The 27,265-nt window shown below is 57.1% G+C and overlaps 2 protein-coding genes across 11 annotated transcripts in view; one reads left to right on the top strand and one right to left on the bottom strand.

Moving 5' to 3' along the window:
* ELP4 (elongator acetyltransferase complex subunit 4) overlaps nucleotides 1-27,265 on the top strand; it is a 201,284-nt gene that overhangs the window by 147,969 nt on the left and 26,050 nt on the right. The gene's annotated exons all lie outside the window — the stretch shown is intronic.
* On the bottom strand, nucleotides 1,747-25,904 carry PAX6 (paired box 6). Of its 10 annotated transcripts, XM_083838926.1 has the most exons (14): nucleotides 19,704-19,843; nucleotides 19,457-19,599; nucleotides 15,865-15,941; nucleotides 15,488-15,542; nucleotides 12,711-12,841; nucleotides 11,854-11,895; nucleotides 11,545-11,760; nucleotides 10,957-11,122; nucleotides 6,959-7,117; nucleotides 6,010-6,092; nucleotides 5,578-5,728; nucleotides 5,355-5,470; nucleotides 3,305-3,455; nucleotides 1,747-2,556 (listed from the first exon to the last, which is right to left on the bottom strand). In XM_083838926.1, exons 4-14 carry the CDS (start codon nucleotides 15,495-15,497, stop codon nucleotides 2,471-2,473), a joined length of 1,311 nt encoding a protein of 436 aa, XP_083695052.1. In that variant the 5' UTR covers nucleotides 15,498-15,542; nucleotides 15,865-15,941; nucleotides 19,457-19,599; nucleotides 19,704-19,843; the 3' UTR covers nucleotides 1,747-2,470. The 10 variants fall into 10 exon arrangements, with proteins under 10 accessions (XP_083695052.1, XP_083695050.1, XP_083695053.1 ...); XM_083838924.1 differs by lacking the exons at nucleotides 15,488-15,542; nucleotides 19,704-19,843 and adding an exon at nucleotides 25,768-25,904; XM_083838927.1 differs by lacking the exon at nucleotides 11,854-11,895 and having other exon boundaries at nucleotides 19,704-19,918.

Below are 27,265 nucleotides of genomic sequence, written 5' to 3'. Positions count from 1 at the left end.
CGCCACTGCCGGCCTGCTGTGGGCGCTGGGGCTCGTCCCGCAGGAGCTGGCCTAGAGGCAGCCAGCTATGTTCGTGGAGGCCAGGATGCCACGTGGGGCTGTAAAGGCTGGGTTTGTGCCTCCAAGGAATTGCTCCCAAGATCAGTTTAGCCGTGCGGGAAGGGACCTGCTTGCTGTGGTGTTTAATGCGATCTAGCCCTAGCTCACAAATACACAATGCGTGTGCGCGTGCCTGATAAATATGTACATAAATAAAAACAATTTCCCTGCAAAATTAATATTTTCAATTTGGTGGCTTCTAGGTAATTAAAACTGTTTAAGATTGGTATAATGAATATACTTATAACTGACCAGTATCAATTAAAATGAAATATTTTAATCTGATGTTTTTGCACATTTTTGCTTGCTTCAAGCTCTCAATGTTATTAACTGTCGTGTCATGCATTGAATGGAGCTGCTCTTTGTCCCTAAAGGACTCGGCGTTTACGTGCATTTGACCCTGTCTGCAGGCAGCGTTTGCCTCGGCACCACAACTTTGCTGCTCCCAGTTTGCAGTGAGGCATTATCTGCAGCTCCAAATATGCTGGAGCGAGCAGAAGGGAAAGCATAACCAGCCCAGATAGCATCTCCACGTTACAAAGGCCGTTTGTGACACCCGTGCTTTGACTCAGCGCTCCCCGCGCACTGGCTTTTCAGGCGCGAGATCCGTTTTTCACCACAGCGTGGTCAGCGCCAGCAGCACCACAATGAGCCCGGCTCAGGGTCCGGGAATGTTTGGCTTTCCTGCCAGTGACTAAAGGCCTCCAGCTTTCACTAGCCAGTCCCAGCTCGCATTGTTGCTGCCTGTTGATTTGTCTTCTCTCATTATTCCTTGACATGCAGCTCTCCACCCACGCCCACACTAACAACCCTCACACAAAGCGCATTGAGGTATTAACCAGGTTACAAGTTCAATGGAAAATTACACTAAGATTGTGCTGTGTGGTGATATAAAGGGATGGTATTCACTCTCCCAAAGAGCTTGTTAAAAACACAGCTGTTTTTTTTCTTAAACATCCTTACAAAAACCATTTTTAGAAGGCGGGAATGTATATTTGTGCACATACGTGTCCCTACGGACGTCACATATACAGCAGATAGGCGCACGCGTATCGCTTCTCCGCCACAGCCTGGCACAATTCAAACTCGCTGCTGGAAATCCTGCTCGTCTCTGGATTTCATTTAGAGCATCCCCAGAAACCTGGGCTAAATAAACAGCCTCCTCCTGCTCCCTAACTGCAATTAGAGACATGAACCTATCTTCTTTTTGTTAGCCCAAATTACAGGCTGGTGGAAGTGCTGAAGGTCTATAAAGACGGCTCGTGAGAACCCTCCTTACTGCAAACAGAAAATAAACTCAAAATAAAACTCGGTAAGGGTAACCTAACACAGTAACAAAATTTGCAACACCACACTATAAGGTTAAAAAGAAAATAGTATAATAAAGGAAATACAAAGGCTTTGGCATGGTTTTTACAATCAACAATGGTTAATTCTGATATGTAGTTGTGAACAACTTCAAAACACTTAAGTTTAAAACTCTTGCAAGCACTTTTAATTGATTAGGAATGAATTCTAGATGCACAAAAATGATTGGACTGTGAACAGTAGTACAACTATATCTAAGAACAATTAACTTTTGCCGACCAAAAAGAAACGTATGATGCATGAAAATGTGTATAAAACATCTATAGAATATTCTTGTCAAATATAAATGAAATTAACTTTATTATAGAAATCATTCTGGGAGATTTCTAGGGAAGACAAATACTTACATTTCGACATAAAACAAATTGGATTATATCGAAGACACAATCTACCTTTTATCTATCAAACTCTTTTCTTCATCGAAGTTCTCTCTTAACCCTTGTTTGCACATAGCTTCATCCGTTAACAACCTTTGGAAATACCAACAGATATTTTTCTTACATAAATCTAGTGCGTATTGTTCCAGGTTTAATTATATGCAATGGAATGATACAAACTTGGAACATCAATCCATAATCTATGAACAGATTGGTAGAAGTATTCGATATATCTTGATAAAACTCTTAAATTCGTGGCAAAGCTTGTTGATCATGGCTTCTTTTTTTTTTCCTTTTCTTTTTTTTTTCTTAAAACAACTTCATGACCAACACAGATCAAACATCCATCCAGTCTACATTGTTCTTTTTTTTCATTATAACATACAAATGCCCATTTACAAATAATACACCAAAATGAATAAAAGTTTGGATACCAAAATGAAGATTTGTTCCAACCGATATAATGCCTTCAGTGTACAAAGGTCCATGTTAAAGTCTTTTCCATGTGTTACAGCATAGGGCACAGTTGCAGTACAGAAGTACTCTGAGAGCCATTCTTCCTTTAGAAAATACTGCTGAACATCCAACTGTTGTCCATATAGTCATTTACAGAATTAACACATGTTTTACTGTAATCTTGGCCAGTATTGAGACATATCAGGTTCGCTGCCAGGAACTTGAACTGGAACTGACACTCCAGGGGAAATGAGACCTGAAAATTGAGTGGGAAAATGGATATTTTAGTTTTTCTATACATAGCACAATTTTTGCTCTCCTGTTTCAGATTTATGAGTATGAAACCTCGCCGTCTACCAACCTGCAGAATCAGGTTGGGGATGCCAGGGGGGGCTATTTTAAAAACCTATGCACGTCTGACTGAGTTGTTGTTATGAATAAACTGTCACGCGTTGGGATAAATGGCACAGCCTCAGCTCATTTGTATCAGTTGGGAATTTGGCCCAAAATACACTGAGCATTTCCATTTTCTTAAATGTGCCTAGCTTGCTCCTGGTTATGCTGACGCTTACCCTTTATTACCCTATTGTGCCTTCTTAACGCAGGTCATTATTTCTGCAGTTTACCTGCCTCTTAGATAACTTCAAACCCTTAGCAAAAAACAGCCTCTGACACAGACATGGTAGAGACACGCTCAGTCCCGCAAACGCTTTCAAATGCATTTAACCTCACGGCATGCATGGCTGCGCTGATATTTCACGCTGCAGCAAATGCTGCTGTACAGCACTAGGGTTCAGGCATGCCCTGAGGGCTGTGCAGGACTGGGGCCTCGACGAGGAGCTTTTCACCCTCCAGCTATTGGAACGGGAAGTCCATTAACCTGTTGTCTCTCCTCCACCCTTCCCTGGCAGCCTGGGCACAGGATTCCTGAGCTGCCGAACCCACGGCCAAGGCTTGCGAGACCCCCCCTGGCGCAGGCGAGCCGGGGGCGCGGGGCCACTCACCTGTGGAAGTGGTGCCAGAGGTGCCCATCGGCTGGCTGTTCATGTGTGTCTGCATGTGCGGGGGGGTGTAGGTGTCATAGCTCCGGCCGTTCACCGATGGGCTGGTGGGCAGCATGCAAGAGTAGGAGGAGGTCTGGCTGGGTACTGGGGGCTGCGGCAGCAAAGGACAGAACAGCGTTAAGCGTCCACCGAGGCACAAAGCCACGTTAAGCTCCTGGCCAGCGAGCGGCATGGGCAGGCATTTCCTCCATGCAAGCCAGAATGAGCTGCGGGTTCTCAAACTTGGGTGCCCACACATAAAACCCTACTCGCAGACAAGCCCTTTCCCACAGCTCCTTGCTCTACAGAGATGATACGGATGGTCAGATGGGCTCAGAGGGCCAGTCGCTACATGTGGATGCTAAATACGGTGTTATGTATCTAAGCCAAGGGACTGGAGCCTTCTTTCTACTTGTGCAGAGGAAGGAGGGCCCGTGCTACTTGCAGTCCGAGACAGTGGGGGGCTAGCACCCTGCCTCGCCTTTACTGCTGCAGCTAAACACTACGGGTGGTAGAACTGAAACTCACTGCCAGTTGCACAAGGTCAGCCCTGCAGCTGTGAGCGTGTTGCACACGCGCGTGCATACAGGCACACACACAGACGTGTGCTGATCTGGACATCGAGCTGCCCGCTGCGAGCTGCACTCGCCCCAGCCCCACGTGCATGCACCCTGTGCCCCGGGTGGCCCAGCTGACCCAAACTCCCAGCCCCGAAACACCCTGAGCCGGGGGCAGGACAGGCAGCGGGTGCCAGGGAGGAGGCAGGGCTGGGGCAGCCCCATCAGGGCACAGCAAACCCGGGCGATGTGGCACAAGAAGGGGACATGGAGCTGTGCAACTCCTGTTCCAGGAGCACGAGACCCGACATGCCTGCACGCATTTCTTCCACCTGCACGGCCAGATGCGCCCCGGCTACGGAAATCCCGACGGCCTCACCAGCGAAATACGCAAACACGGGAGGGGGGGGAAATGCTCTAGCTGCACCCCTGCAGGGGGGGATGCTGGAGGTCCAACACCAAGCCCCCTGCCCCGACGTGGTCATCACGCGGCCACGGCCACAGGAGCTGCCAGAGGCTCGGGCACCGCAGTCGCTGCCCGGCCGCGTGTGGCAGGGGCTGCAGCTATGCCCAGAGCCCCTCGGATCAGCCCTTTGATCCTTTGTCATCCGCTCTCAGCCCGTCGGGAGCCACGCTGCCAGCCTCCAGTATCACGAAATAACAACTTAACCGACATGATTTCTTTCCCTGAACTTGAGAGACTCTAACTTTATTTGGTTAATTTTGGTTCAGCAATTAGTAACATGGTAATTGCCGCAGCGAAGGAGTCAGGCTCTCTAATCGGCTCGCCTGTCTCCAGCAGTGGTCAATGCTGTGTGCTTCAGACAAAGCTGCAAAACTCCCGTAATTGGCCAGCACCTTCCTAGGCCAACCCCACCATTAAAAAAGGAGGAATTTTGCATCTGAAAGGTCTATAGAAACAGACCCCAAAGGAATAGATTTCTTCCTAACCCAGCTGGTGATCAGCTAATGCTTTCAGGCATGAGGATTGACAGCTCTTGCAATTCTGGCTTAGCTAGCATAACCACTGATGCTAATCACATCCTCCCCTCTCTCAGGTGTTCCTAACGCGCCGCCGCCGCTGCAGCACCTAAGCAGGAGGACCGCGTCCCTCCGGCAGTGCACGCGGGTGGCGGTCCCAACGCCGCGCCACTGCACTCCATGGGTTAACCGCGGGGCGGGGTTTTTTGCCCCAAAAGGTTCTTTTTTACGCCAGATCTGTTGCCTCGCAATTCTGAGATCCTGCAGGGGGGCTCATCCGAGCACCGGCACTCACAGTGTCCTCTCCCTTGTGCCTTCTCCAAAAGAGGCATCCGTTCTTGGTGCCGGTTTCCCCGCAGCGCGTTTCGGGCTCATAACCTCCGCAAAACACCACGGAGGAGGAGCCCCCACATTCCCGCCTGCCCCAGCAGGCAGGAGCCCCCCAAGCGCGGGCACAGCAGTGCCAGACTCACTTGCATAGGCAGGTTGTTGGCCATGGTGAAGCTGGGCATGGGCGGCAGCGCGCTGTACGTGTTTGTGAGCGCCGTGTCCGTCCTGCCCAACATGGAACCTGATGTGAAAGAGGAAACTATAATAGAATAGACAGATAGACGAAGACATTAGTTCAAGCACATTACGCACAGCGACACAGTCCCAGAGTCTGACTGTCCCAAGAGGGTGGATTCGCTGCATTACCGGGGGTGGTTGGCTGCGGGATCGGCTGGTAAACGCTTGTGCTGAAACTACTGCTGATGGGAATGTGGCTGGGAGTGTTGCTGGCTTGTCTTCGCTGGTTCCTCAGCTTCTCTTCCCTTCTCCATTTGGCCCTTCTGTTAGAAAACCACACCTGGAAGCACAGCATTTTGGAGGCATGAGTGAGCCGACAAGGTGAGGGGCTTGTGGGCTCCTCCAGGTACCCCAAGGCAGCGCTGGTACAAGGCTGCCTCGCCCTGTCACGAAGCAGCATCCTAAAGCAAACCCCATCTGCTGTTATTTTCCTGAAGGAGGAGATGGCCAAATACCCGACTGTAAACAGTGGCAGCCCCGTGCTTTGAGCAGCCAGTCATAAGAAATCGGAATGGTAATAACAAGAACAATAATAGCGATAATTACACAGCAACTCTGTACCTGTATTCTTGCTTCAGGCAGGTCTATTTTAGCAGCTAGTCTCTCTCTTGCAAACACATCGGGGTAGTGGGTCCTCTCAAATTCTGCAGAGGAAAATATTGTTGCATGAGTCGTAAAGATTTAACGCAGCTGCTGGTCGAGTCACAACTGTTCTGGCACTGCCGGTGCTCTCGGAGCCTGTAAGAAACGCCACTGCAAGAGTGAAGCTGAGCCTCCCGCCTGCGTGCGTGTGCTGGGCAGGACACCTTGCCTACTGGGGGACGGGCAGGGCTGGGCGCGATGCTGGCCTCTCCCAAGAAGTGCCGAGCAGGGTATGGGGCTTCTGCCCCTGCTGAGGCGTTCCCCGGGGCAGCTCTGACCCCGTCACCAAGAAGCGAAGTGGCACATGGCTAAATAACAGCAGAAAATCAGAACAGAGAGCTGCACTGGGTCGCAGGAGGGTGCACCCAGGCAGGGTCAGGGAAAAGGGCACCCGCTGCCAGCCCCGGGCAGCAGCAGTGCCGGGGACAGACAGATGAGGGGCTGGCACCGAGCACTGCTGCCAGCACCGGCTGCCTGGCCCTCGCCCTGCCGGAGCCACGGGCACCGTCGGCGGGAGGAGGTTTGTCCCCACACCCGGGCAGGGACAAGAGAGCAGCCTGGGACGCAACACTGGTGCGGCGCTGGGAGCTGTGCCGCACACACTTCCCTTTGAAAACCTTTCTACAGCTTCTCCTTGCGTATCACAGCCGTTGAAGGACGTCTGGGGCGTGATGAATAAAATAGCACGGAGGGAGCCACGGATTTAAGATATAAACATATATCTTAACACCCTATCGTATAATATCTTCATATCTTATCGCATATCCGTATAAGGCACGTGAATGCCACGCTTCTATTTAGCTCTTTCTGTAGCCAGTGCGCATTTTGCTTGTCTCTCCTGCTTCAGTCACAGGCAAATGTCACCCACCTTTCTCAAGGGCTTCGATTTGCTCTTGGGTAAAGGATGTCCTATTTCTCTGCAGCTTTCTTTTCAGCTGAAGTCTCATCTGGGCCTCATCTGAATCTTCCCCATTGGAGCTGATGGAGTTCGTGTTCTCCCCTCCTCCCTCCTGCTGCGGACAGCCGTCTGCGGAAAGGAGAGGAGGAAACTGAAACGCCCGTACCCCTGTTTTAAGGTTCCTATCGCAGAAATAATGCAAGTGGGGGCAAGTTCGGCCACGTTTGCCGACACCCTTTCTTAAAACCATCTCGGGTATCAAAGTGATACCGCACTAACGACACGGGTAACACGGGAACGTTTCATTTTCCAGTGCTATCGTAAACATTAGAGATGAAGAATTGCAATCGCCTGGTCTAAACTTCGTTTCATTTTTCCTCTGGAATAAAACCTGCGTAAAAATCCCTTCCCCTGAAAGTGATTCTTTATCCGAATCGCTGCTGAAGTGCCGTGGCAGTCTCCTCTGCCTGCTGAATTTATTTACCTATTGCTATATTTAAAATAGTGATGTTCAGTATTTCAGATTATCTATAATCAGTAATTCCTATCTAATCAATTAGATGTTGATAGGTTTGCAGAAAATGCTATTAAGAAACCAAACCAAGCTTGTAATCTTTTTTAAAAAATATTTATCCAGTTTTTATTTGAATTCTGCACAGTCAATTTCATTTTAAAGGTTGTGAATTTAGAAGTGCCTGCATTGTTCTGCAGTTTTATTCAACTATTGTATGAGTGTGCATTGCCTTGACACCTATTACTGAGCACAGCTGTAATTATATCATCACCAAGAACAGGCTATAATTGCTGAAAATGGAATTTTATATTTAGATAAAAGGACTGTCCATTCTTTGTAATGTGTTGCACCAGAGAAAAGTAAGATTTCTTTTAAAATTTTAACGTGTAATTTTAAAAGAAATAGTAGCGAGTTCGCTAACTGGCTGAACGTGCTCCTCTGCAGCTGAGCGCTTGGCAGGGCGCTCGGCGGCGCGCCTCCACCGAGGGCATCTCCGCCGCTTCCCTGCGCCGGCTGCCGCGGGGCGCGCAGGGCTTGCGCGCATCCTGCGCGGGGTGGCCGCGCAGCGCGCCCCGGGGCCCCGCGGGCCGCTCGCCGGGGAGCGGCGAAGTCGCCGTCCCCGAAGGAGCTCCCCCGCTCCTTTCACGGCGTATTTTCCAAGCCGTTTTGATGTGGCATAAAAGGGGAGACGGAGCGAGGGGCGCATGGGCTACTTATGCTAATTCCCTTGAAAAGTTACGCCAAAAATAAATAGCAACACTCCCGCTACATCCTTTAAATATTGTGGGAAATCAACTTTAAAGTAATATCATTTATAATCGGCTAACAATGGCCCCGGCCTTCAAAGCTCGGGGGGAATTGTGACAGGATCTGGTGGGACCCTTTCAACCACTTTGAAATGTTTTAAAACCCGAACTTTCTCCCCCATTTAAACACAGGGATTCAGCGGCAGTGGTCACCATATGGGCGGCCGCAGCCCCATTGAGGCGGCCGGCGGCGGGTGAATAGCCGGGGGCTGCCTTTCAGGGGCACACAAAGCCGCCGGGCCCGGGGAGCGCCGTCGCGGCGGGGCAGCCGCCCTGCCAAGCGCTGGTGGCAGCGCCGGGGGCCGCGGCCGCCCGGGGCGGGGGCCGCCGCGTAACCTCCGCCACCGGCCTCATCCATCACTGTCCGCGCCGGGCCGCGGGGCGCTGCGCCGGGGGCGCCGGGGGCGCAGGGGGCGCAGGGGACGGCCGCTGCCCCCCGCGCCGTCGGGGCTCGCCCCGAGCCCGGCCGCCCCGAGCCCCCTTTCCCGGGGACTTGCGCAGCCCCCTCCCGGTGCGCTTCCCGCCGCCCCGAACGGGCGCTACGAGTTTCACCTGGACGCGAAGTCGCTTACGGGGCCTTAAAAACCTGCACCGGACTATTGAGATGTCTCCTTAGAAGCCCCTCTTTTTTTTTTTATTTTTTTTTTTCCTTTTTTTTTTTTTTTGGGGGGGGGGGGGAGTTTTTTTTAAGAAGCCCCTAAAAGGAGCGATCTCAATAGGGCTGTTCCACCTTCCAGACCTAATCCGTAAGAAAGCGAGTGAATGTCCATCCCTATTATCCTATAGCCAGACCATCTGACGCTGGGTATAGGATTTGTTTCCTGGAAGAAAAAAAAAAAAAAAAAAAAAAAAAAAAGACGCTGGGAAATAAAATCATTCCTTAGTTTCTTAGTGTCTTAATCAGTGAGGCGGAAAACAAGCAAAAAAAGATAGCAAACCAATTGCGGCACCTCTCAGCTATAGAGCTGGGATCAAAACATTGTAGCATCTGTTGAAAGAGAAAGTGTCTAAATCCTATAGAAGGCTTTAGTCTTATAAGAGAGGGAGGAAAGAAAAAAAAAGATAAGAAACAGTGTCTCGGTGATCCCTAAAACCACTAAATCACTGGAGAATTTCTCCTGGATAGAGATGTCTCTTTTTGTTCTGTCAGCCCTCATGTATCCATTATTTTATTCACTGCTGCATGGCGTTTATCAGATTGAGACCATATTTGTACCCCTCTGAGACCTAACCTCGCCTTATGCTTTTTGAGTAATGGACTCTTAAAATCCAGCAACATACCCCTGCGAGGGAAAAGCATTAGAGGGAGCATGAATATTCCAGAGGAAACCCATTTTATTAATTTTAATTTGGCGGGCCGGGCGGCTTGAGTGCCTGCCCGCCCCCCCCCCCCCCCCTCTCGCCAGCCCCGGCTGCGCCCCGCCGCCCGATTTTGGGGGCGGTCGGGAGGGTCGGGGGGGTCCCGGACCCCCTCCCCGGGACCGCGCTGCCCAAAGGAGACCGCGCACGGCTCCGCACCCGCCGAGGGAAGGGCGGCAGAGGGAAAGGGGGGCGGCCGGACGGGCTCCGGGGCTCCGGGGCTGGGCGCGGGGGGGCCCGGCCGGGCCAGGTGGGGCCGAGGGAGCGGCGCCGGGCGAGGCGGCTGCCGGCCGGGGCTGGCCCGGCTCCGCGGGGGGACCCCGGGCCGAAACGGGGGAAAAAAAATAATAATAATAATTAAAAAAAAAAAAAAAGTGGGGGCGGGGGGGACAGGGGGCTCCGCTCTATCTTTCTAGTGTCCTTCATAGATTGTTTTCTTCTCTTAAAACTGACATGTCTAATTGGCAAGCGGTGCCATATCGTGTCCAGAGGTCTCCTGTGGAACATTTCTACAGCTGTCTCCTTCAACTAGACGCTTATTCATGTCGCCTTAATGAGAAACAAAACGATCTCTAATGAGCAATTACATAGCGACAGAATTGTTCCCATAACAAATTCTTGCGTGTGACAGAAACATCCTTTGTACCAGATATTCCGCACACTGTTACTGATTTTTTTTTTCCTTGCGGGGTGAAAACAAAAAGCAGGTTGTTGTATATAGACACCTCTTCTAAAGGAATGACCACAGCCGGGGAGAGCCGAGCCTCAACAGAGCCCGTATTCAAAAAGAAGCCATTAACCATCTTAAGTATGTAACGTAACATCCCATTATCCTTCATATTATCCCCTTGTCATTCCTACAACAAATACCTATTAATCTTCAGGATAAACAGTTTCCTATATTTACCAAGTTGTTCCGGGCCCATCGAGGAGGAACCACAATCAGCCCGACGGAGACAGCTACCGCTCTGCCGGCCCGCCAGGCTCCGGTGCCGGCCGGGGAGCGCGGAGCCGGCTTGGGCGGCACCTCCTGCCCACGGGTCCCCACGGTCCCCACGGGTCCCCACGGTCCCCACGGGTCCCCACGGTCCCCACGGGTCCCCACGGGTCCCCACGGGTCCCCACGGCCTCCCGCGGAGGCGGCGGAGGGAGGCAAGCGCCGGGTGCCCCCGGCAGAGGGCTGCCTGTGGACCGCAGCGGGCGGCCGGGGGACCGGGAGGGGAGCCCGGGAGGGGAGCCGAGGCCGAGCCGAGCCGAGCCGAGCCGCGCCAGGCCGGGCGGTGCCTTACCTTGGGCGGGCTGCCCGGGTACCGAGGTGCCGGGGTACCAGCCGGGCCGGGTGCCCCAGGTCCCCGTCTGCCCGTTCAGCATCCTTAGCTTGTCGTACATCCCGTCGGCACCCATCTGTTGCTTTTCGCTAGCCAGGTTGCGTAGGACTCTGTTTATCGACGACACCTGCAAGGCAGAGGACAGAAAGGCAATGGTAGGGCGGTAGCGCGCTCCCCCCGAGCCACCCGCGCAGCCCCCGCGCCCCTCCGCGCCGCGGCCGCCGGAGCTGCGGACAGACGGACGGACCGAGCGGAAAAGCCCCGGCCCCAGCCCTGCAGAAGCAGAGTGATGGCTTCCACTGATGCTCGCAGTCCTGAGGCGCCAGGCGCAGGGGTGACCGCGGTTTGCTTTTTTTTTTTTTTTTTTTTTTCCCCCTCCTTAAAGGCATTTGTCAGATTCTGTATGAAAAAATGCGTCTGACCCTGCCACATGCAAATGATGTGAACCTGCTATCCTCTCAGCTGATATCAAAACAAAGGAAGCAGAGGCTCGCTACAGCTACCCAGCATTGTACACAGCACACAGGAAGGTTTTTTTCATGAACTTACACTGGGTATATTATCGTTGGTACAGACCCCCTCTGATAGTAATCTGTCTCGAATCTCCCACGCAAAGATGGAGGGGCACTCTCGTTTATACTGCGCTATTTTGCTTACAACTTCTGGAGTCGCTACTCTCGGTTTACTACCTCCGATTGCCCTGGGTCTGATGGAGCCAGTTTCGTAATACCTGCCCAAAATTTTACTCACACATCCATTCGACACCTGGATAGGGAAGCGGACAGAAAATCACATTATTAATAATTTCAAGACAAAAATAAAATTGTTTAAGTATGCATTAAACAATGACAAGCTTACGTTTTGATTGTCCAGCACTTGGACTTTTGCATCTGCATGGGTCTATAACACAAAAATATACCTTAAATGGTATGAGAACTTACTTAGAGAGTCTTTTTTTTTTTTTCTTAAAAAAATTACATTTGTGGCCCTACCCTCTACAAAAGTGCTACTTTAAAAACATTTGGAAGAAAAAAAAATATGGTCAAAACGTAATTCCTTTAGTACTAATCTTAAAATATGCCTTAAATCCGAACAATAGCTATGCCAGACTAGTCTCCATCGTCCTCAGACAGAGTACTTGCGGGGGACGGGGTGAGTGAGGGGTTATCGAGACCTACATTTACAATGTACCCCTGAGCTGCGCCAGATCGCGTTAGTGTCTGTAAAGACAGATTCTGGGCTAAAACAGGGTGGCTTCGAGGGTTGTTTTTTGATGGTGGATTAAAAAAAAAAAAGAAAGGAAAAAAAAAAAGTAAAAATAAGAAATCAGTAAGCCACGCCGTATGCATACAGATCTTACAAAATCATAAGTAAATATAGGGGGAATATAGGGGGAAGGGGGAGGAGAGGAACCGAAATCCTGCCGAGCCGTACAATTCGGTTGCTTACAGCGAGCTAACTGTAACGAGAGTGCGGGTCATCACCAGGCGGGAAAAAAAATAAATAAAAAGGTTTTTAAGAGGTATTTCAAAAGGCATACAGAGATAACAGATATGCACGGCGAGGTCTAGCCGCAGCGGCAGCGGAGGTGAGCAGCCGGACGCTTTATTAGGCTGGAACGTGGGTGGGTGTGGGGGCCGGCGGGGAGCGCGGCCAGCGGCGGCCGGGCGCTGCCGAGGGGGCAGCGGGAGGAGCGGGGGCGCCGCCGCCTTCACCTGCAGGATTCGGGAGATGTCGCAGGGCCGCGCGCCGCTGTGCGCGAGTTCCACGATCTTCTGCCGCGTGGAGTCGGGCAGCGGCCTCCCGTTGACGAACACCCCGCCGAGCTGGTTCACGCCGCTGTGACCTGCGGGAAGCACAGCGCCCACCATAGCACCCTCCGCTCCCGACGCCCCCCCCCCGGGAGCGCGCCCGCTCCGCACCGCTCCGCGCCGCTCCGCGCCCCCGCTCCGCCCGCCCGCCGCCGCCCGACAGCCGCGCTCCCCGAGCCTGCGCTCCCCGTCGGCAAAACCGGCGGCCGCGGAGAACCCCCCGAAGCCCGGACAAAAGCCCGGGACGTGCTGCGGTGGAGCGGGTTGGGTCGGTTCGCTGGCTCGCTTGGTTTTGGTTTTCCCACCCCCCGCCAGGAAAAAAAAAAAAAAAAAAAAAAGGAAAAGAAAGAAAGAAAAAAAAAAGCCTCTCTGCATCCGCACAAACGCAGCTCGCCTCGCCAAAAGCAAACGAAGAGCTGCCTCGAAAATGCCCAACCTGAAGCTCCAGGCTTTGGAGGAAGTCTCCCTGGAGAAGCTCTGCGCTACGCTCGCTCCGCTCTCCTCTCTTTGGAGCCTCCTGATAAATTGACTCCAAGAGCCCAGGCTTCTTAGCAATAAATAAGCTCCAAATATAGAAGAGGGGGAAAATATGATGAGCCTCTCTGACATTTGTCTTTAAAATAAAACTAGCTGCACGTCAAGTTTGAGCTTAATTTCTGGAAATAGGCGGAAGTCGCCCCGGATCATGCATGGAAGGCTAATTGAAAAGATCAGTTGGAGCACTTGTGGCAGGCGTGTCACTTTATGACAGTACTCTGCTTTTGAAAATTGCATCGTCACGACAAATAGTAGCATGATAAAACGACCCTTTCTGTCCGCATTTGGATATCACTCAGACTAGATTGAACTCTACTCGCTTTCCCTCCGAGGGAGGCTGCGGTTTAAGGTAGCCAGGGGCTCTGCGCGGACACGACCGAGGGGGCGCGCTCCCCGCGCAATGGATTCGAAGTGACACCCGGCCTGGGTCATTTACCGTCCGGCCGCCCCGGCCCGGCAGCACGGGCGGCGGCTTCGCATCCCTTGGCGGCCGCGGGGAGAGAGGCGCGCCTCCTCCTCCTCCTCCTCCTCCTCCTCTCCTCCTCCTCCTCTCCTCCTCCTCCTCCTCCTCCTCCTGCCTCCCCGCCCGCGCCCGGCGGTGCCGCCGTGCGCCCCGTCGGACGGGCCGGGCCGGGCCCGCGGGGGGCGGCGGCCCGGGGGCGGGGAGGGCCGGGGCCCGGGGGCTCGGCGGCTCCCCCCGGCCCCCTCCCGGGCGGGGAGCAGGCGCGCAGGGCCGGGCGGCACAGCAGCGCCGTGGCCGGTTTGCAGGGGGACGCTCGCCACCGTAAAAAATGGCAGCGGAGAAAGCGAAATCAAAGTTTCGCTTAAAAGGTTAAGCCTTAATCATTATATAATTTCCCTGGAGAGCGGTGTAGATCTCGCCCAGTGGCAATGATTATGCGCCTTGTACTCTATTGCTAGTCATCTAATAGGAAAACATATGGTGTCAATTTGGATGCTCTGCACCATATACACCCAGGAGTTATTAACACAAAGCCTGAAGAGCCCGCCGCGACCTTTAAACAAAATAAAGGCTTCACCCGAATGATATCTTTTCTGCGTTTTGCAGTGGCGATCCCGCACGGCCGAGTGAAGGCATGCCCATTACCATACACCCCCGGCACGCCGCGGCCAAGGGCAGCCGCCGCCGCCCGCAGGTGCCGCCGCCCGGCCCGGCCCGGCCGAGCCGCTCTCGGGGCGCACGCAACCCGCGGACACGCGCGGACGGCGCCGCGGCCACCCCGCTGGGGGCTCCCCCGAGCCCCCGAGAGGCCTCCTGGCGGAGGGCGGCTCGCCACCGGCCCGGCAGGGGACGAAGGGGGCCGGCAGAGCGCCGGAGGAAGGTCCCGCACAGCTCCGCGGCCCGCAGCCGCAGCGGCTCGGGGCTGAGCGGCCCGCGCAAGGCCCGCGCAAGGCCCGCACAGGGCAGCCTGCGCTCCTCCCGCCGCCACCCGCGCAAGAAACGCGCATCTCACGCACCGGAGCGCGCCGGGGATGCGCCACCCCGCAAGATCGCTTCGGCGGGGTCACGCATCCCCGCCGCGCTGCGGGGCGGTGCGGGGCGCACCCCGCGGAAGATGCGCATCGCGGGGCGCCTGGGGCCTGCCCCGGTGGCACCTCGGCCGCCCGCTCTCGCACCCCGCCGGCTTCCCCGCAGCGCCGTCGGCCGGAGCGGGGCGCGGGGCCGTTCCCCGGAGCAGGGGCAGCGCTCTGGCGCGTCGTCTGAGCGCTCTCCGCTCCGAGAAACCCCCTCCGCCACCGCCGCTGCGCGCAGGCCCGTCGCCGAGGTCTCCGGCCCCAGCAGCGACAACAAAAGGGCACGGCGAACCAACGCGGACCCGCGAAGGGCACCGGCGCAACCGGGAGGCGGCGGGGCGTCGCACCTAGCACGGGGGGCTCCCGGTGCGGGGCAGGTGGGCAAGCGGCCCGGGCCCCGACCCAGGCCAACCCCGCGGCCCTGGAGCCGCCACCGCGCTCCCGGCCCGGCCCCCGCGCCCCGACGGGGCGGGCGGCGCGGAGCCCCCGAGCCCCAGCGGCGGAGCCCCCGAGCCCCAGCGGCGGGGCCGCCTCCCCTGCCCGCTGCTGCGCGCCCGCGGCCGCCCCGCCTGCCCTCCGCGGCCGCGAAGGGGCGCGGAGTCACTTACTGTTCTGCATGGTGGGCTGAGAGAGCAGTATCCCACGGGGCTCGCCTATAGCAGTCTATCAGCAATAAAATAGGCGTTAATCAGGGGGAGGCAGTACACAGGGTTAAGCTAACATCTCCCGGGCGTACTTTGTTATCCTTAGACGCCTTCCCCAATTAGTTTAAGGTTTCGGGGGCTTTTATGCCTCGAGGCAAAACTACACGCGTATATCCCTACACACGCAAAAATTTAAGAAAAGCAAAGCGCCGAGTGGCTTCTGGCTTTAATTGCATGCAGGTGGCGTATTGCCTCGTCGGTAATGCCCTTCGCTGAGGTGGTGCATTAACGGGAGCAACAGCAAGCACAAAGAGAGTCCGAAGTCAGGTTTTTAAACTTGCCTGAGAGCGGGGTGGACTGTCCTCTCATACAATTTAGGGACTCACACATCTGCGTGTCACTAGTTAAAGTCTTCCCTCTAGGACAAAGCAAAAGAAGTACATTAAAAGTGCGGAGCGACGCGGGGAAGGTGCGCCGCGACACTGCGCGCCCCGCCGCGGGACGGGACGGGGACGGGACGGGGCCGGCCCCGCCGCTGCCGCAGCCCGGGAGGAGAGCAGAGCAGAGCAGAGGAGAGGAGAGAAAAGGAGAGCAGAGCAGAGCCGAGCCGAGCAGAGCAGAGCAGAGCAGAGCAGAGGGGCGCAGCGCAGCGGAGCGCAGCAGGGCGGGCGCTGCGCGGGCCCTGCGCGCACTTGCCGCTCCGCCGGCTGCCCTGCGCGCTGGCGGCGGGGCTCCATTTTTTACCTCCGGGCATTTCTTCGATTTATTTATTTGTCTCTCCCCGCGGCACTAGCAACTTTCTCTCCCCCAAACTCCACGTCTCGTGATTAACTTCTTTTTTGGTCTTTAGATCTTCCCCTTTTTCACTGTACTGTGACACACGCTGTCTACCTCGCCTCACTGCTTTAAAAAGTAAGAACAGGAGGGGGTGAGAACTGTTAAACAAAGCCTACAGAAAGCGAACAATGGCCTCCATTCTGCTCCTCTACCCAAACCCCGAGTGCAGAAACCCAGGCTCCTTAACCGGCCGCGCAGCTTCCCAACTAAACGGACCAACAACCCTCCAACTTACAAAGAGCAGAGAAACAAGCCCCTTCTCCCTTCATTAGTGCCTGCCTTGACCCAGCGCCTGGACAGTCCCAATCGCCCTTTTTTTTTTTTTTTTTTTTTTTTTTCCCCTCTCCCCCCCTCCTTCCCTTACTCCCTCTCTCCTCCTCTCCCCACCTTCCCTCCCTCTCCCCCCCACCCCGGGCCACTTATTTATTTATTTATGCGTCCCCATGTATTTATCTGAAATCGTCGCGGGTGAAAATGGAAAAGTAATTTCTCGTTATAAATATCTGGCGGTAATTGTGTTACTGGTGCGAGTTGTTAGGGGTTGTAAAAAGATACAACAGCTCAGTGGGGTGCTCAATTGGGGAGGGACAATTACAATAAAGAGCCCATTCAAGGGGGTTGCTAAAAAAAAAGGAGGTAAAATAATGAAATAGTCGCAGCCTTCATTTTCTCTCCCTTTTTTTTAGCCTAAAAATACTCATTCTCTTTCTTTTGCGCCTATAATGAATATTAATTTTACTCTTCCTGCATATGATGGAGAATTCAAAGAGGCACGTTTCCCCATTCAGGACTAGCCACGGTATAATTTATTAAGTAGCTTTTAGTAATCTTAAATCCATAAAAATAAACATCAAACAAGTACTTTCTCGCAGCATGAAGACTTTAGCTGGTAAATATTTACTGCTCTTTGGAGAACTACCTGATTAGCAGCAGAGCAAGCTACACTGTACTTCAATGGAGACGTGGCAGTATCTCCTCTGGCTGAACCGAACGTGAAGCCATCCCTTTAATACACCGAACACGTCTGCATAGACACACACCGCACGGCAACCCCACTTCTTCGGGCAGGATTTCCTCGCGTATTTAGCGCACAACTCATAACCGTGGGGCCTGCGGGGCCGGGGAAGGCAGGCAGAAAGCCGCGGCTGCGCTCCCAGCCAAAGCCCTGCCGGCTCCTACCTCGGCAATGGCAACGGGGGGGTTTAGGAGAAGGGGCAAAAAGCACGCCGCGACACAACCCAACCCCCCAAACGCGGCCGAAAACGTTTCACAGTGCAGGCCGAGCGTAGCCGAGTACTTCAGCAAGGTAAGAGGAGGTGCGGGGCAGGACGTTGTGCTCCCAAACTCTCCCCCGGCTCGAGCAAGCGAGCCGCCGAGCAGGCGCAGCGCCAGCGCCGGGCACCCGCAGCCGGAGGCGGCGCGGGGCCGAGAGCCGTGCCCGGCCGGGGGCAGCGCGGTGCGGAGCGGTGCGGGGCGGTGCGGAGCGGGGCGGGAGGGCAGCGGGGCGCGGCAGCGCCTGGGATGCAGCGTGCCGTGTCCGAGGCAGCAAGCTCCACCATTAGGCCGGGCCTAATCCGCCGCTCGTTTTGTAATCTGAAAATCTGGATATAATCTGATCTAGGGTTTTTTTTTTTCTTTCCCTCTCCGCCTCTCCCGGTGAAAACACGCACAACTGGACGTTCAGGTGGCAAAGTTTCCTGTTCTCGGGGCAAATGAGAAAAAGATAAAAACGAATCGGTTTGCGATCAGGCGTTGGTAGAGGTCACCAGCTATAAACATTTATTGTCAAGGGCCACTTTTATTATTTTATGTCCCTAAGACGGAGAAAATGCCATCACTTTTCGTCTCTAGGATGGTGTGGTCGTTTTCCAAAACAGCATCTGCCAGGTGCATTTAATCGTTCGGGAAACTTTGTTTTTAAACTTTCCAGAAATTATTCCTGCCCCGCGTCTCGATTTACCAGTTCCGTGCGAGGCGTCACAAGGTTAAATTCAAATCCAGATTTTCCAATTGCACTTGCGAGGGGAAAAGAACCAAGTTTATTGTTGCGCGTCAGGGGAGCGAAGCTGTTTTTTGCACGGCGAGGAGTTCGCAACTTCTTGGAGGAGGAAAAAAAAAAAAAAAAAAAAAAAGACCTTGCTATAGCGGAGGCTCTCAGGCCCGTGGGTACCCCGGGGGGGTTACGGCGCTGTGGCAGGAATGAACGAGACCTCTTTTTTTGGAAAAAAAAAGGACGGACGGATGGATCCGATCCGCAGCGCTTCCCAAAGGCCCCCAGAGCCCGGCCGCGGCCGGGAGCCGCCGCGGAGGACGGGGCTGCGTGGGGCGCTCGGGCGGTCCCGCCTTGGGGCCGGGGCAGCCGCCGGCCCCGGGGCCGAGGCGGGGAGATGCGGGGCGGCTGATGGGAGCTGACAGCCCCTCGGCTCCACTCGGCGCCCCGCGCAGCGCGCCTGCGGGCTCGCTCGGCCTAGGAGGTGACTTTCCCCGCGCACCTCCCCGGCCGCCCTTCGCCTCCTCCTCTCCCTCCTCGCCGCTTCGCCCCGTCCTCCCGGCGGCCGGCTCCCCTTCCCCGGCCGAGCCCCGCAGCACAAAGCGGCCGCCGGGGCCGCCCCCGGGCACCCGGAGCCGCCGCTCCGCTCCCGTCCTCGCCTCCCTCCCTCCCTCCTTCCGCGCGGCGGGGGCGGCACAGGGCCCCGCGGCACGGCCCGGCACGGCCCGGCCCGGCCCGGCCCGGCCCGGCCCCGCCGCCCCTCCCGTGCCTGCGAGCGGGGGTGCCGGCAGCAGCGGCGCGCAGACACACACACACCGGCGCCTGTGGTCTCCCTGCCCGGCAAGTGCTACGTGGGAACTGCTGCTGCTGCTGGGCTGCTGCGAGGGTTGGCACCGGTTTCCCGGTCAGATGCTTTAGCTTTTCCAGAGGACACGGGCTCGTGTGAAAGCAGAAAGTTTGCGAGCTCCTGGGCTGGAAAGTTCCCCGGGAAGCTCTCCGGAATGCAAATGGGAATACGAGAGAGAGAGCGCAGGAGAGAGCGAGAGCCCTGCCTAAATATTAAAATGCGAGAAGGAGAAGCCGGGAGAAGAAATGAGCGGACTCACCTTTATGAGGCATCCTGTCTTGTTGTCAAAGCTCCTGTCAATAGTTTAAGAGCGCACTGATTGGAAATGATGGCGCTTTAAAAAGAGTTGCCAGCAAAATAGTTTTTCTCCAGTGAAGCTGCTGGTTGTGTGATCTTGGATTCCTGGGAAGGAGACAGAGATTGACAATAAAATGGGCTGTCAGTGACTGGAGAGCGAGAGATAAAAGAGTGTGTGAGTGAAGTGGGGAGAGAGAGACAGAGCACACCTATGCTGATTGGTGATGGTTCAAGTGTATTAATGTATGTGTGCCTTGCTCTCTGCCTCGCCTCCACTGCTCTTCACTGGCCCATTAGCAAAGCCTGACCTCTGTCATCATCTTCCAGCAAAACACTTCCTCCCTGCGCCTTAACCAGAGCGGGAAATGAGGCTGAGCCGGGGCTCGCTTTTCAAACCCACTAATCACTCCGCACATGCAAATGCTCCGCTCGCTCCCACACAAAATATTGCTTTATGCAAAGCGACGCCATCGCCTCCCCGCCGCCCATTGGCCGCCCCGCGCCCGGCACGGCTCAATTGGCCCAGCCGTTTGAATAGCAGGGCCGTGGGCCCGGCTCCCGGCCCCGGCACCGGCCCCGGCTCCGCACCCGGCTCCGCACCCGCCGCCCGCACGGGCTCCGCCGCCGCCGCCCGGCCCCGCCGCCGCCGCCGCCCGGCCCCGGCCCGGCCCGGCCCGGCCGGGCCCAGCGCCCCGGGCCGCCCCCGGCAGCTCGGAGCCGGGCCCCGGCCCCCAAAAATGCGGGGAGCGGCGAAGGGGAGCGGCGCGTTTCCAGGTCGGGCTGGGGGAGGGGGCCGGGGGGCCGGCGGGAGGGGGTCGGAGCGGGGGGGGAAAGGTCAATTTGCATTTAAACAGTTAGCCGCCGTCCGACAATGGAGATAAGGGGAAAATAACATTCAAATGGTAAAGACATAAATATTTGGGAGACAGGCGCTTTGTAGGGCGGGCGCCGCCCGGAGCCAGCGGCCGCCCGCAGCCCCCCCAGCCCCGGCCGGCGGAGAGCAGAGCAAACAGGCGGCGGAATTGTGTGCTGAGGGCTCTTGTGAAGGGCCTCAAGAGTCCTTTACCAAACACTCGCAAACTTCTCCCACGTGCCGTTTGTTGACTGAGGGCTGCCGTTGTTTTTTTTTTTTTTTTTTTTTTATTATTTGTTTAAGACCCCGCAGAGGAGCCGGGGGGGGACGCGGCAGCGCCCCGAGCCCGGCCGCCCGAGGGGCTCCCCCCGGCCCCCCCCTGTGCGCCCAGGGAGCCCCTTCCCCGGCTGCCGGAGGCGGAGGGGGAAAGTCAGTAAATGACTTCTCCGCTCTGACCACACACCACAAGTGCGTGTGCTGAATGCCGGACCATTAGGACACACCTCAGTACACTCCAAAGCAACCCCTCCGCGCACGCATTTGAGGTTACACTGGGAGCACCAGCCCGAGCTCGGGGTGTCCCCGGCGGCTGGGGCGAGCCGGGCGGGGACGAGGGGGAGGGGACGGGGGGAGGCCGGGGGAGAGAAAGGGAAGAAGGAGAGGGGACAGGAAAAAGAAATTCCAAGAGCCACCGAGGAAAGTGGCGAGTATGAACGCGCGAAGCATAAAATGAAGTCGTAGCCGCATACACTTGACTTCTCTTGACATGTGAAAAGTGCTAAAAGTCAAAGCTCATCAATAAAGTATCTTGAAATTGAATAAGAGCCCTGACAACCATTGCATTCTTAAATAAAGTACAATGAGGAGACAAACGACTCTGCCAAGGAGTTTGCATGTGAGTGAAAGGGCGCCTCAATAGGAGCGGGATAATGGGCTGCCCGGCCGTCATGCACTGTCATCCCCGGTCCCGCCGAGAAGCTGCCACGGCTCCGTGATAGCACAAAATGGGCTCTTAACAGACTCGCCGCTGCCTGCCCTCCGCGCCGCTCGCCGCCCCTTCCCCCGACGGCCGCCTGCGCGGGGCCGGGCGCGGGGCCCCCGCTCGCCGCTCCGGGCTGAACGGGGCCGAGCCGGGCAGGAGGGGTCCCGGGGGAGGCCCCGGGGCCGGAGGAGCGACGGGGCCCTGCCCGCGGGCCCGGGCCCTGACGGGGCTGCGGCCGCCGTGCGCCCCAGGCCCGGCCCCAGCGGCAGCTCGGAGGGGCCGGGGGGGGCCCCGCGCGGGCCCGGGCCGCCCCGCATGATGTCCCCCGAGTCATGCATATGTATAGCGGCGGAACCGAGCGGTGGGACGGGCGCCCGGCGACGTTTGGGTTCGCCCCGAAGGTGAGGCGAGGCGAGGCGGGGCGGGAGCCCGACGTGGGGCGCCCCGAGGGGCTCGGAGCCGGGCGGGCCCCCCCCCGGCAGCCCCCGCTCTGCGCCTGCCCCTGCCCCAAACTTCCCCAAGTGGCCGAGCCCTGCTCCGAGGGCGCCGGGGAGGGAGAGCCCTCAGGCCCCGAAAGGCGGCGGGCCTCGACCACGACCCGAGGGGCTCGTCCCCAGCAGCAGCCCCCGGGTCCTCCGAGCGGCCCGGGGCGATAGGCAGGGGCTGCAGTTTGTAAGGTCGCCCGGATCTCAGCGGCTCCGAAGGGACTTTGGGAGCTGGCAGCTAGTCCTCTTCTGGGGAGAAGTCAGTGGCGTCCTCGGGGGCTGCTTTTGTTATTCTTGGTTCTGGACTGCTTTTTTCCTGGTGCACTCTCTCTACCAAACGAGCAATTTTTTTTTTTTTTTTATCTTTTATTTTTTACTCTCGTCCACGGGGCGTTAAAGTGAGGAAAGCGGGGAAAAAAAAAAAAAAAAACTTTGTCCGCAATTGCAGGCAAATATCATTTTTACAAGCTCTCAATTAGCCATCCTCTGGATTAGCACCTTCTTACGCCTCGTCTCCGGAATAAAGACGCCGTAATCTTGTTGCTATTTTCCCCTCGGGCGCAGCGGCCTTTGTGCTTCCTCCTCCCCAAAAGAAAACTTTTAACGCCCCCCCGAGCCGAAAAAAAAAGAGAAAAAAAAAAAAAAAAAAAAGAGGAGGAGGAGGGAGGGGGGCGTGAGTGCCGCTGACGTCACGGCGGGGCGGCCGGGGGTGGGCACCGGGGGGCGACGGCGAGGGGCCGCCGGGCGGAGCGGGAGCCCCGAGCAAAAGTTGGGAGGAAGAAAAGCGGCGGGGCGGGGCGGGGCGGCGGGGCCGTGCTCGGGGCGTGCGTGCGGGGGGTGCGGGTGTCCCTGCCCGCAGCAGCGCGCTGCCGCCCGCCCCGTCGCGGCCCCGTCCCGGCCCCGGTGCCCGGCGGGCTCCGGCCCGCCCCGCGGCGCCATTTTACCTCCGCCCGCCGCGGGGATTGCGCGGCCCCGCTGCGAGCCCCCGCGGGTGCCGGCGGCCCCCCCCCCCCGGCCCCGGTCGCCCGGCGAGGCCCAGGGAGCCCCCCCCCCGTCCCGGCACCCCGGGGGCTGCCCTAAGGCAATGCCGGCAGCGGTGCCCCGAGCCGGGGGAAGGGGATCCGCAGAGACGGCCGTGCCTGGACACTCCGCAGAGAAGGCTCGTTTGCCTTTTTTTGTTCTCTCCCTCTTCTTATTTTCTGTTTTCACCTAGCAGCTCTCACCACCGCTCGTGTTCCGAGAAGGTTAGCCCTCCGGGACGGCTCTGCCCGCCTCGCCCTCCTTTCCCCCCTTTCTCTCTTTTACTATCATCCCCCCCCCCCTTTTCCGATTTTTCTCGAGGAGGTGATTTTCAACTCCTAAATACGCTCCGCTCCTGTTTCGGGTTACCGAAAGGAGAAGCCCCGACGCGAGGTGCCCGGCCCCGCTCCGCTCCCCGCGGCGAGGGCAGCGCCGGGCCCCGGCCGGCGGCAGGGAGCGAGGCACCGCGCCCAGCGCTGTTAAATCCCCGCAAGGTTCCTGCAACTGGCATTTTCTGCATCTGTTTTCTCTCCCCCCCCCCCCCTCCCTTTTTGTTCCTAATACTATTCCAAAGAAAAATATTTTTTAAAAGGCATAACAAAAAAGGGTAAAAAAATAAAATAAAAAGGTAAGTAACTATTATATATGGCACTTTAAAAAAAGTAATTACTGTTCCTGATTAAAATAATTTTCACTTTTTTACATGATCTCTTGCCTGAGTTTTGATTTTGTGTTAAACAGCAGCGGCTGCTTCCCTTTCGTATTTTGTTAGGTGTTGAAAGCAGAAAGTGCTGAGTTAGGGACTCCGGTATCGTCTGGTTGTATTAATATCTGGGCTGCAAACTACCTTTTCTAATACCCAGAAAAATGCTTAAAGTCCTCTTGTCCAGTTCGGTCTAAAACTGAAGAGATACACAAATCCTGACGTCTTAGACTACAATGCTTTTGCCTTCAGGACACTTAATGCCTATTTGTATATGTGGAGACAGTGTTTGAAACCTATAATGCGCAGGACACTGAGTTAAGTGGAGCTTTTCTAGTTTATAAACAAGCCGCAAAAAGTTTGGAATCGATTTAACCTCTTTTCTGTTGGTCTTTTGCGCGAGGCACAGCTTTGTGTGCCGGGATAAAAAAGGCTTTCTGGACCCCGCCGAAGTCACTCTGCTGGCTCTGAAGCTGGCAGGCGAATGTACGTGCTCCTGTACGGGAAAGCCTTTGATTACAGATATGTGCAAAGTGTCAGGCAAGCGGAGTCGCTCGAAAAGCCTTCAGAAAAGAAGGGGGGGGTGAAAGCTTAGCGCATCCTGACGGGCTTTTTAAATGCTATTGATTGGGACAAGCTGTTCAAAACCCCAGTAACAGTTAATCTGCCTGTTAATCAAGCCACTAAGGAGCTCAATGCGAGTTTTATTAGCAACTGGAGAACACAGGCAGCAGAAAGGATCAAAAGCCTACACCCTTGATATTTGTAAAACCAGCCTTTCCCAAAAATATATTTTCAATTACAGAGCAATTCGTAGCTTATCACCCCTCGCTACCAAACACACAGATGGGGCCGCAGAAGCTGCCAACGCCACGAAACCAAATGAACCAGAATCGCGCTCGCACGCCTGAAAAATAAGGCGAGTGCTGGGGGATCCCGGGCCGCCTCGCTCACACCTCGCTCGGGCTCTGCTGGCCTCCGGAATTAGCGGCGAAACCTAAATTTGGCAATGCGAGGACCACGAGGAAATGATAGAGAAACTCCTCGGATTCGCGTCAACTGCTTTATTAGGCTGAGGGGCAGCGGGCTGTTTCGCTTTGTGCTGGCAGGTTTGATTTATCGCGGCAACTCCGCACGGTATGCTTCCCTCTGCCCAGCCCTTTGGCGGAGCTGCTCGTTTCATTCATTCAAAAAAAAGGGAGTTTAAATAGCAAGATTCGTAATTCGGAGAGCCTGAAAGTCGAATTTCAATTAATGTAATGACCAGAAATATTATTATATCGGCTAAAATCAACATTTGATCTTGTCATTTTTAATGCAGACCGATTGCTTTATATGTCAGTGAGATATGCATATAAAAGACTATCTGGTCAGAGGTAATTATGTCACAGCTTTTTCTCGGCATGACAGCTGGATAAACACCATCTCCAATAAACATCTCTAATTAGGGAGGAGGATCTGAGATAGATGGTGTTTGATTTATTACTGAAGGAGAATGTCCATTTACCGGTATATTATAGTGAAGCATCACAGGGAGCGTTCTCGCTAACGCGCCGTAAGGAATATTTGGAGAAGCCCGAGGACAGGTAAGTGGTGTTTCAGGCTTTACGCTCTTCTTTTGTTTTGCGTTATTTCGGAGGAAGAGCCACCTTGCCGGGCTCCCTCTCTTCCCCGCTAACGCCCTGACATAGCGCAGGCACCCGCGGCCGGGCAGCGAAGCCTGACTCCAGGGGGTGGTGGGCGCCTCCCGGGCTTCACCCCGCTCCGAGCAGGGCGACGGGCGAGTCCCCGGCGCTCCCCCGCGGCTGAGACGCGGCCCCCGACGGCAGGCAGCCCCGCCTCGCCCGCGGGCCCGGCGCCCCGACGGGCGCGGTACCGGGGGCGGCCGGCTTCCACCTGCCTGGCACCGGGGGCGGCGAGGGGCGCACGGCGGGGAAAGGGGAAGGGAAGGGAAGGGAGGGGAGGGGGCTGCGCCGCAGCCCCCGCTCCCGCGGGGGAAGTTTGGGAAGCGGGGGCACCGCTGGGCGCCCCCTCTCCCGACGCCACGCCACCGGACAGCGGCCGGGCGCCCCCGCCAGATCTGCCCCCCCCCACCTGTTGTGCCGGGCTCCGGCCCCGGGTCGGGCTGTGACGGGGGGGGGGGGCCGTCGAGGGGCCCGGCCGTCGGCCCCCCTCCCCGTCGGGCAAGGGGGCGGCTGCGGGTCAGCGGGTGGGGCGGGGGGGCCGTTACCTGTCGGGCGGTGCGGAGCCCGTGGCCGGCTGCCGGGAGGAGGTACCCGCCGCGTCCCGTCCCGTCCCGTCGCGGGTTCCCACGCAAGAAGCTGCCACCCGGCTGAAGTGTCACCGGCGGTACAGGCGGGGTGCCGCCTTGGCACTAACTTTCCCTTAATACCCACGGCAGCGCCTCCCCCATTGGCTGGGCCGCCCCGGTGACGTCACGGCGGACACTAGTTAGCTAATGAGACATTTGGGGCCACACGAGCACGGCCGCCGCCCGCCCGCCGCGTCCTGCCCCGACGGCGGGGCCGGCGTGGCCCGGCGTGGCCCGGCCCGGCCCGGCGTGGCATGGCCCGGCACGGCCCCCGCCCGGGCCCAGGCTGCCCGGGCCCGGCCCCTCAGCGCCGCCGAGCCCCCTCCCGGCGCCGACGGGGCCCCCCTTCCTCCGCAAGGACTGCCCGGCACCTTGGGGCATCCCCGGGCAGCGGCGGGGGCCGCCTCCCGCTCCCGAGCCGGGCTGCTCTCCCCGATGGCTCTCCCCGGGCAGCGCGCTGCTGGGGTCCGAGGCCAAACTTGAAGGCGCGGTGTGGCTTTTTCCTCCTTGAAACTCCCTGCCCAAAGCCGTCCGGGCGGGCCCTGGTGCGTGGGGGCGCGCTGGGAGCCCCTAACCCCCTATGTTCGGCCAGGCCCGGCGGCCCCTGGGTCACACCCGGCCCGCCCGCAGCTCCCCCGGGGGCGCGGGGCGCCGGTACCTGCGAGACCCGCCGGCAATAGCCCCGGGTGCGGAGCGGGGCGGCCCATCCGGCTGCCGGGCCCCGCAGCCGCTCGCCGCCCGCAGCCTCTCCCGTTAGAGAGGCAGCGAGAGGCCATTATTTGCACACACTTGTCAGGGTAAATAATTTATCAGAAAAGAGCCCCCCCCCCCCCCCCGCCCCTACCGATAGTTTTATTGAACTGTACTTAAATGTTTCATGAACCTGCCTTCTGCCGGGGATGAGGCGGGGGCTGCCAGGCGAATTAGCGGCGGCCTTTGACGGGGCCGGGAGGCGAGGGCTCGGCGGAGCACGGGGGTGCCGCGGGGCTCGCTCGGCCCCGGCCCCCACCCGGCCCGGCCCAGCCCGTGCCGGGGTCCCCCGGCCGCAGCCCTCGCCCCCCGCTCTCCCCCGGGGCCGGGGCCGGGCCCGGAGCCGCCGGCGGGGCCCGCAGGTAGCGGCGGCCCCGGGGGGGCGGCCCCGGCGGCGGGGGCCCGGCGGCGCTGCCAGGAAGGGGTTTAAGGGGTTTCGCGGCGCGTTTGGAGCCGCTGCCATTAAGGGGCCGCGGCTCCCTGCAACCCGGCAGGGTCCTCCAGGGAAGCGTTGGAAACACCACGGCTCCCGCCTGCTTATCTGGCTGTCAATAAAAGGAGATGGCTCCTAAAGCAGGGCCAGGTGCTGCCTCCCCTGCTCTCCAACGCGCCGCTCTCCAGAAACTGCTCAGGCGTGAAGCCAAGTCTGCTTGGCCAGGCCTCCGCG

The sequence above is a fragment of the Anser anser genome (genome assembly GCF_964211835.1).
Source record: "Anser anser genome assembly, chromosome: 5".
In the NCBI taxonomy this organism is placed as follows: Eukaryota; Metazoa; Chordata; class Aves; order Anseriformes; family Anatidae; genus Anser; species Anser anser.
Note: the sequence above shows the minus strand (reverse complement) of the source record. Positions and strands in the feature narration are given on the sequence as shown.

Bases quoted from the DNA above. Each gene is read 5' to 3' on its own strand.
- PAX6 (XM_083838924.1), bottom strand. From the start codon at position 15,913: ATGTGTGAGTCCCTAAATTGTATGAGAGGACAGTCCACCCCGCTCTCA. The intron at 11,896-12,710 runs GTGAAGGCGGCG...TTTGTGTTATAG, and splicing joins ACATCTCCCGAATCCTGCAG to ACCCATGCAGATGCAAAAGT. The intron at 5,729-6,009 runs GTACAGAGTTGC...CTGTGCTTCCAG, and splicing joins TGCCTGAAGCAAGAATACAG to GTGTGGTTTTCTAACAGAAG.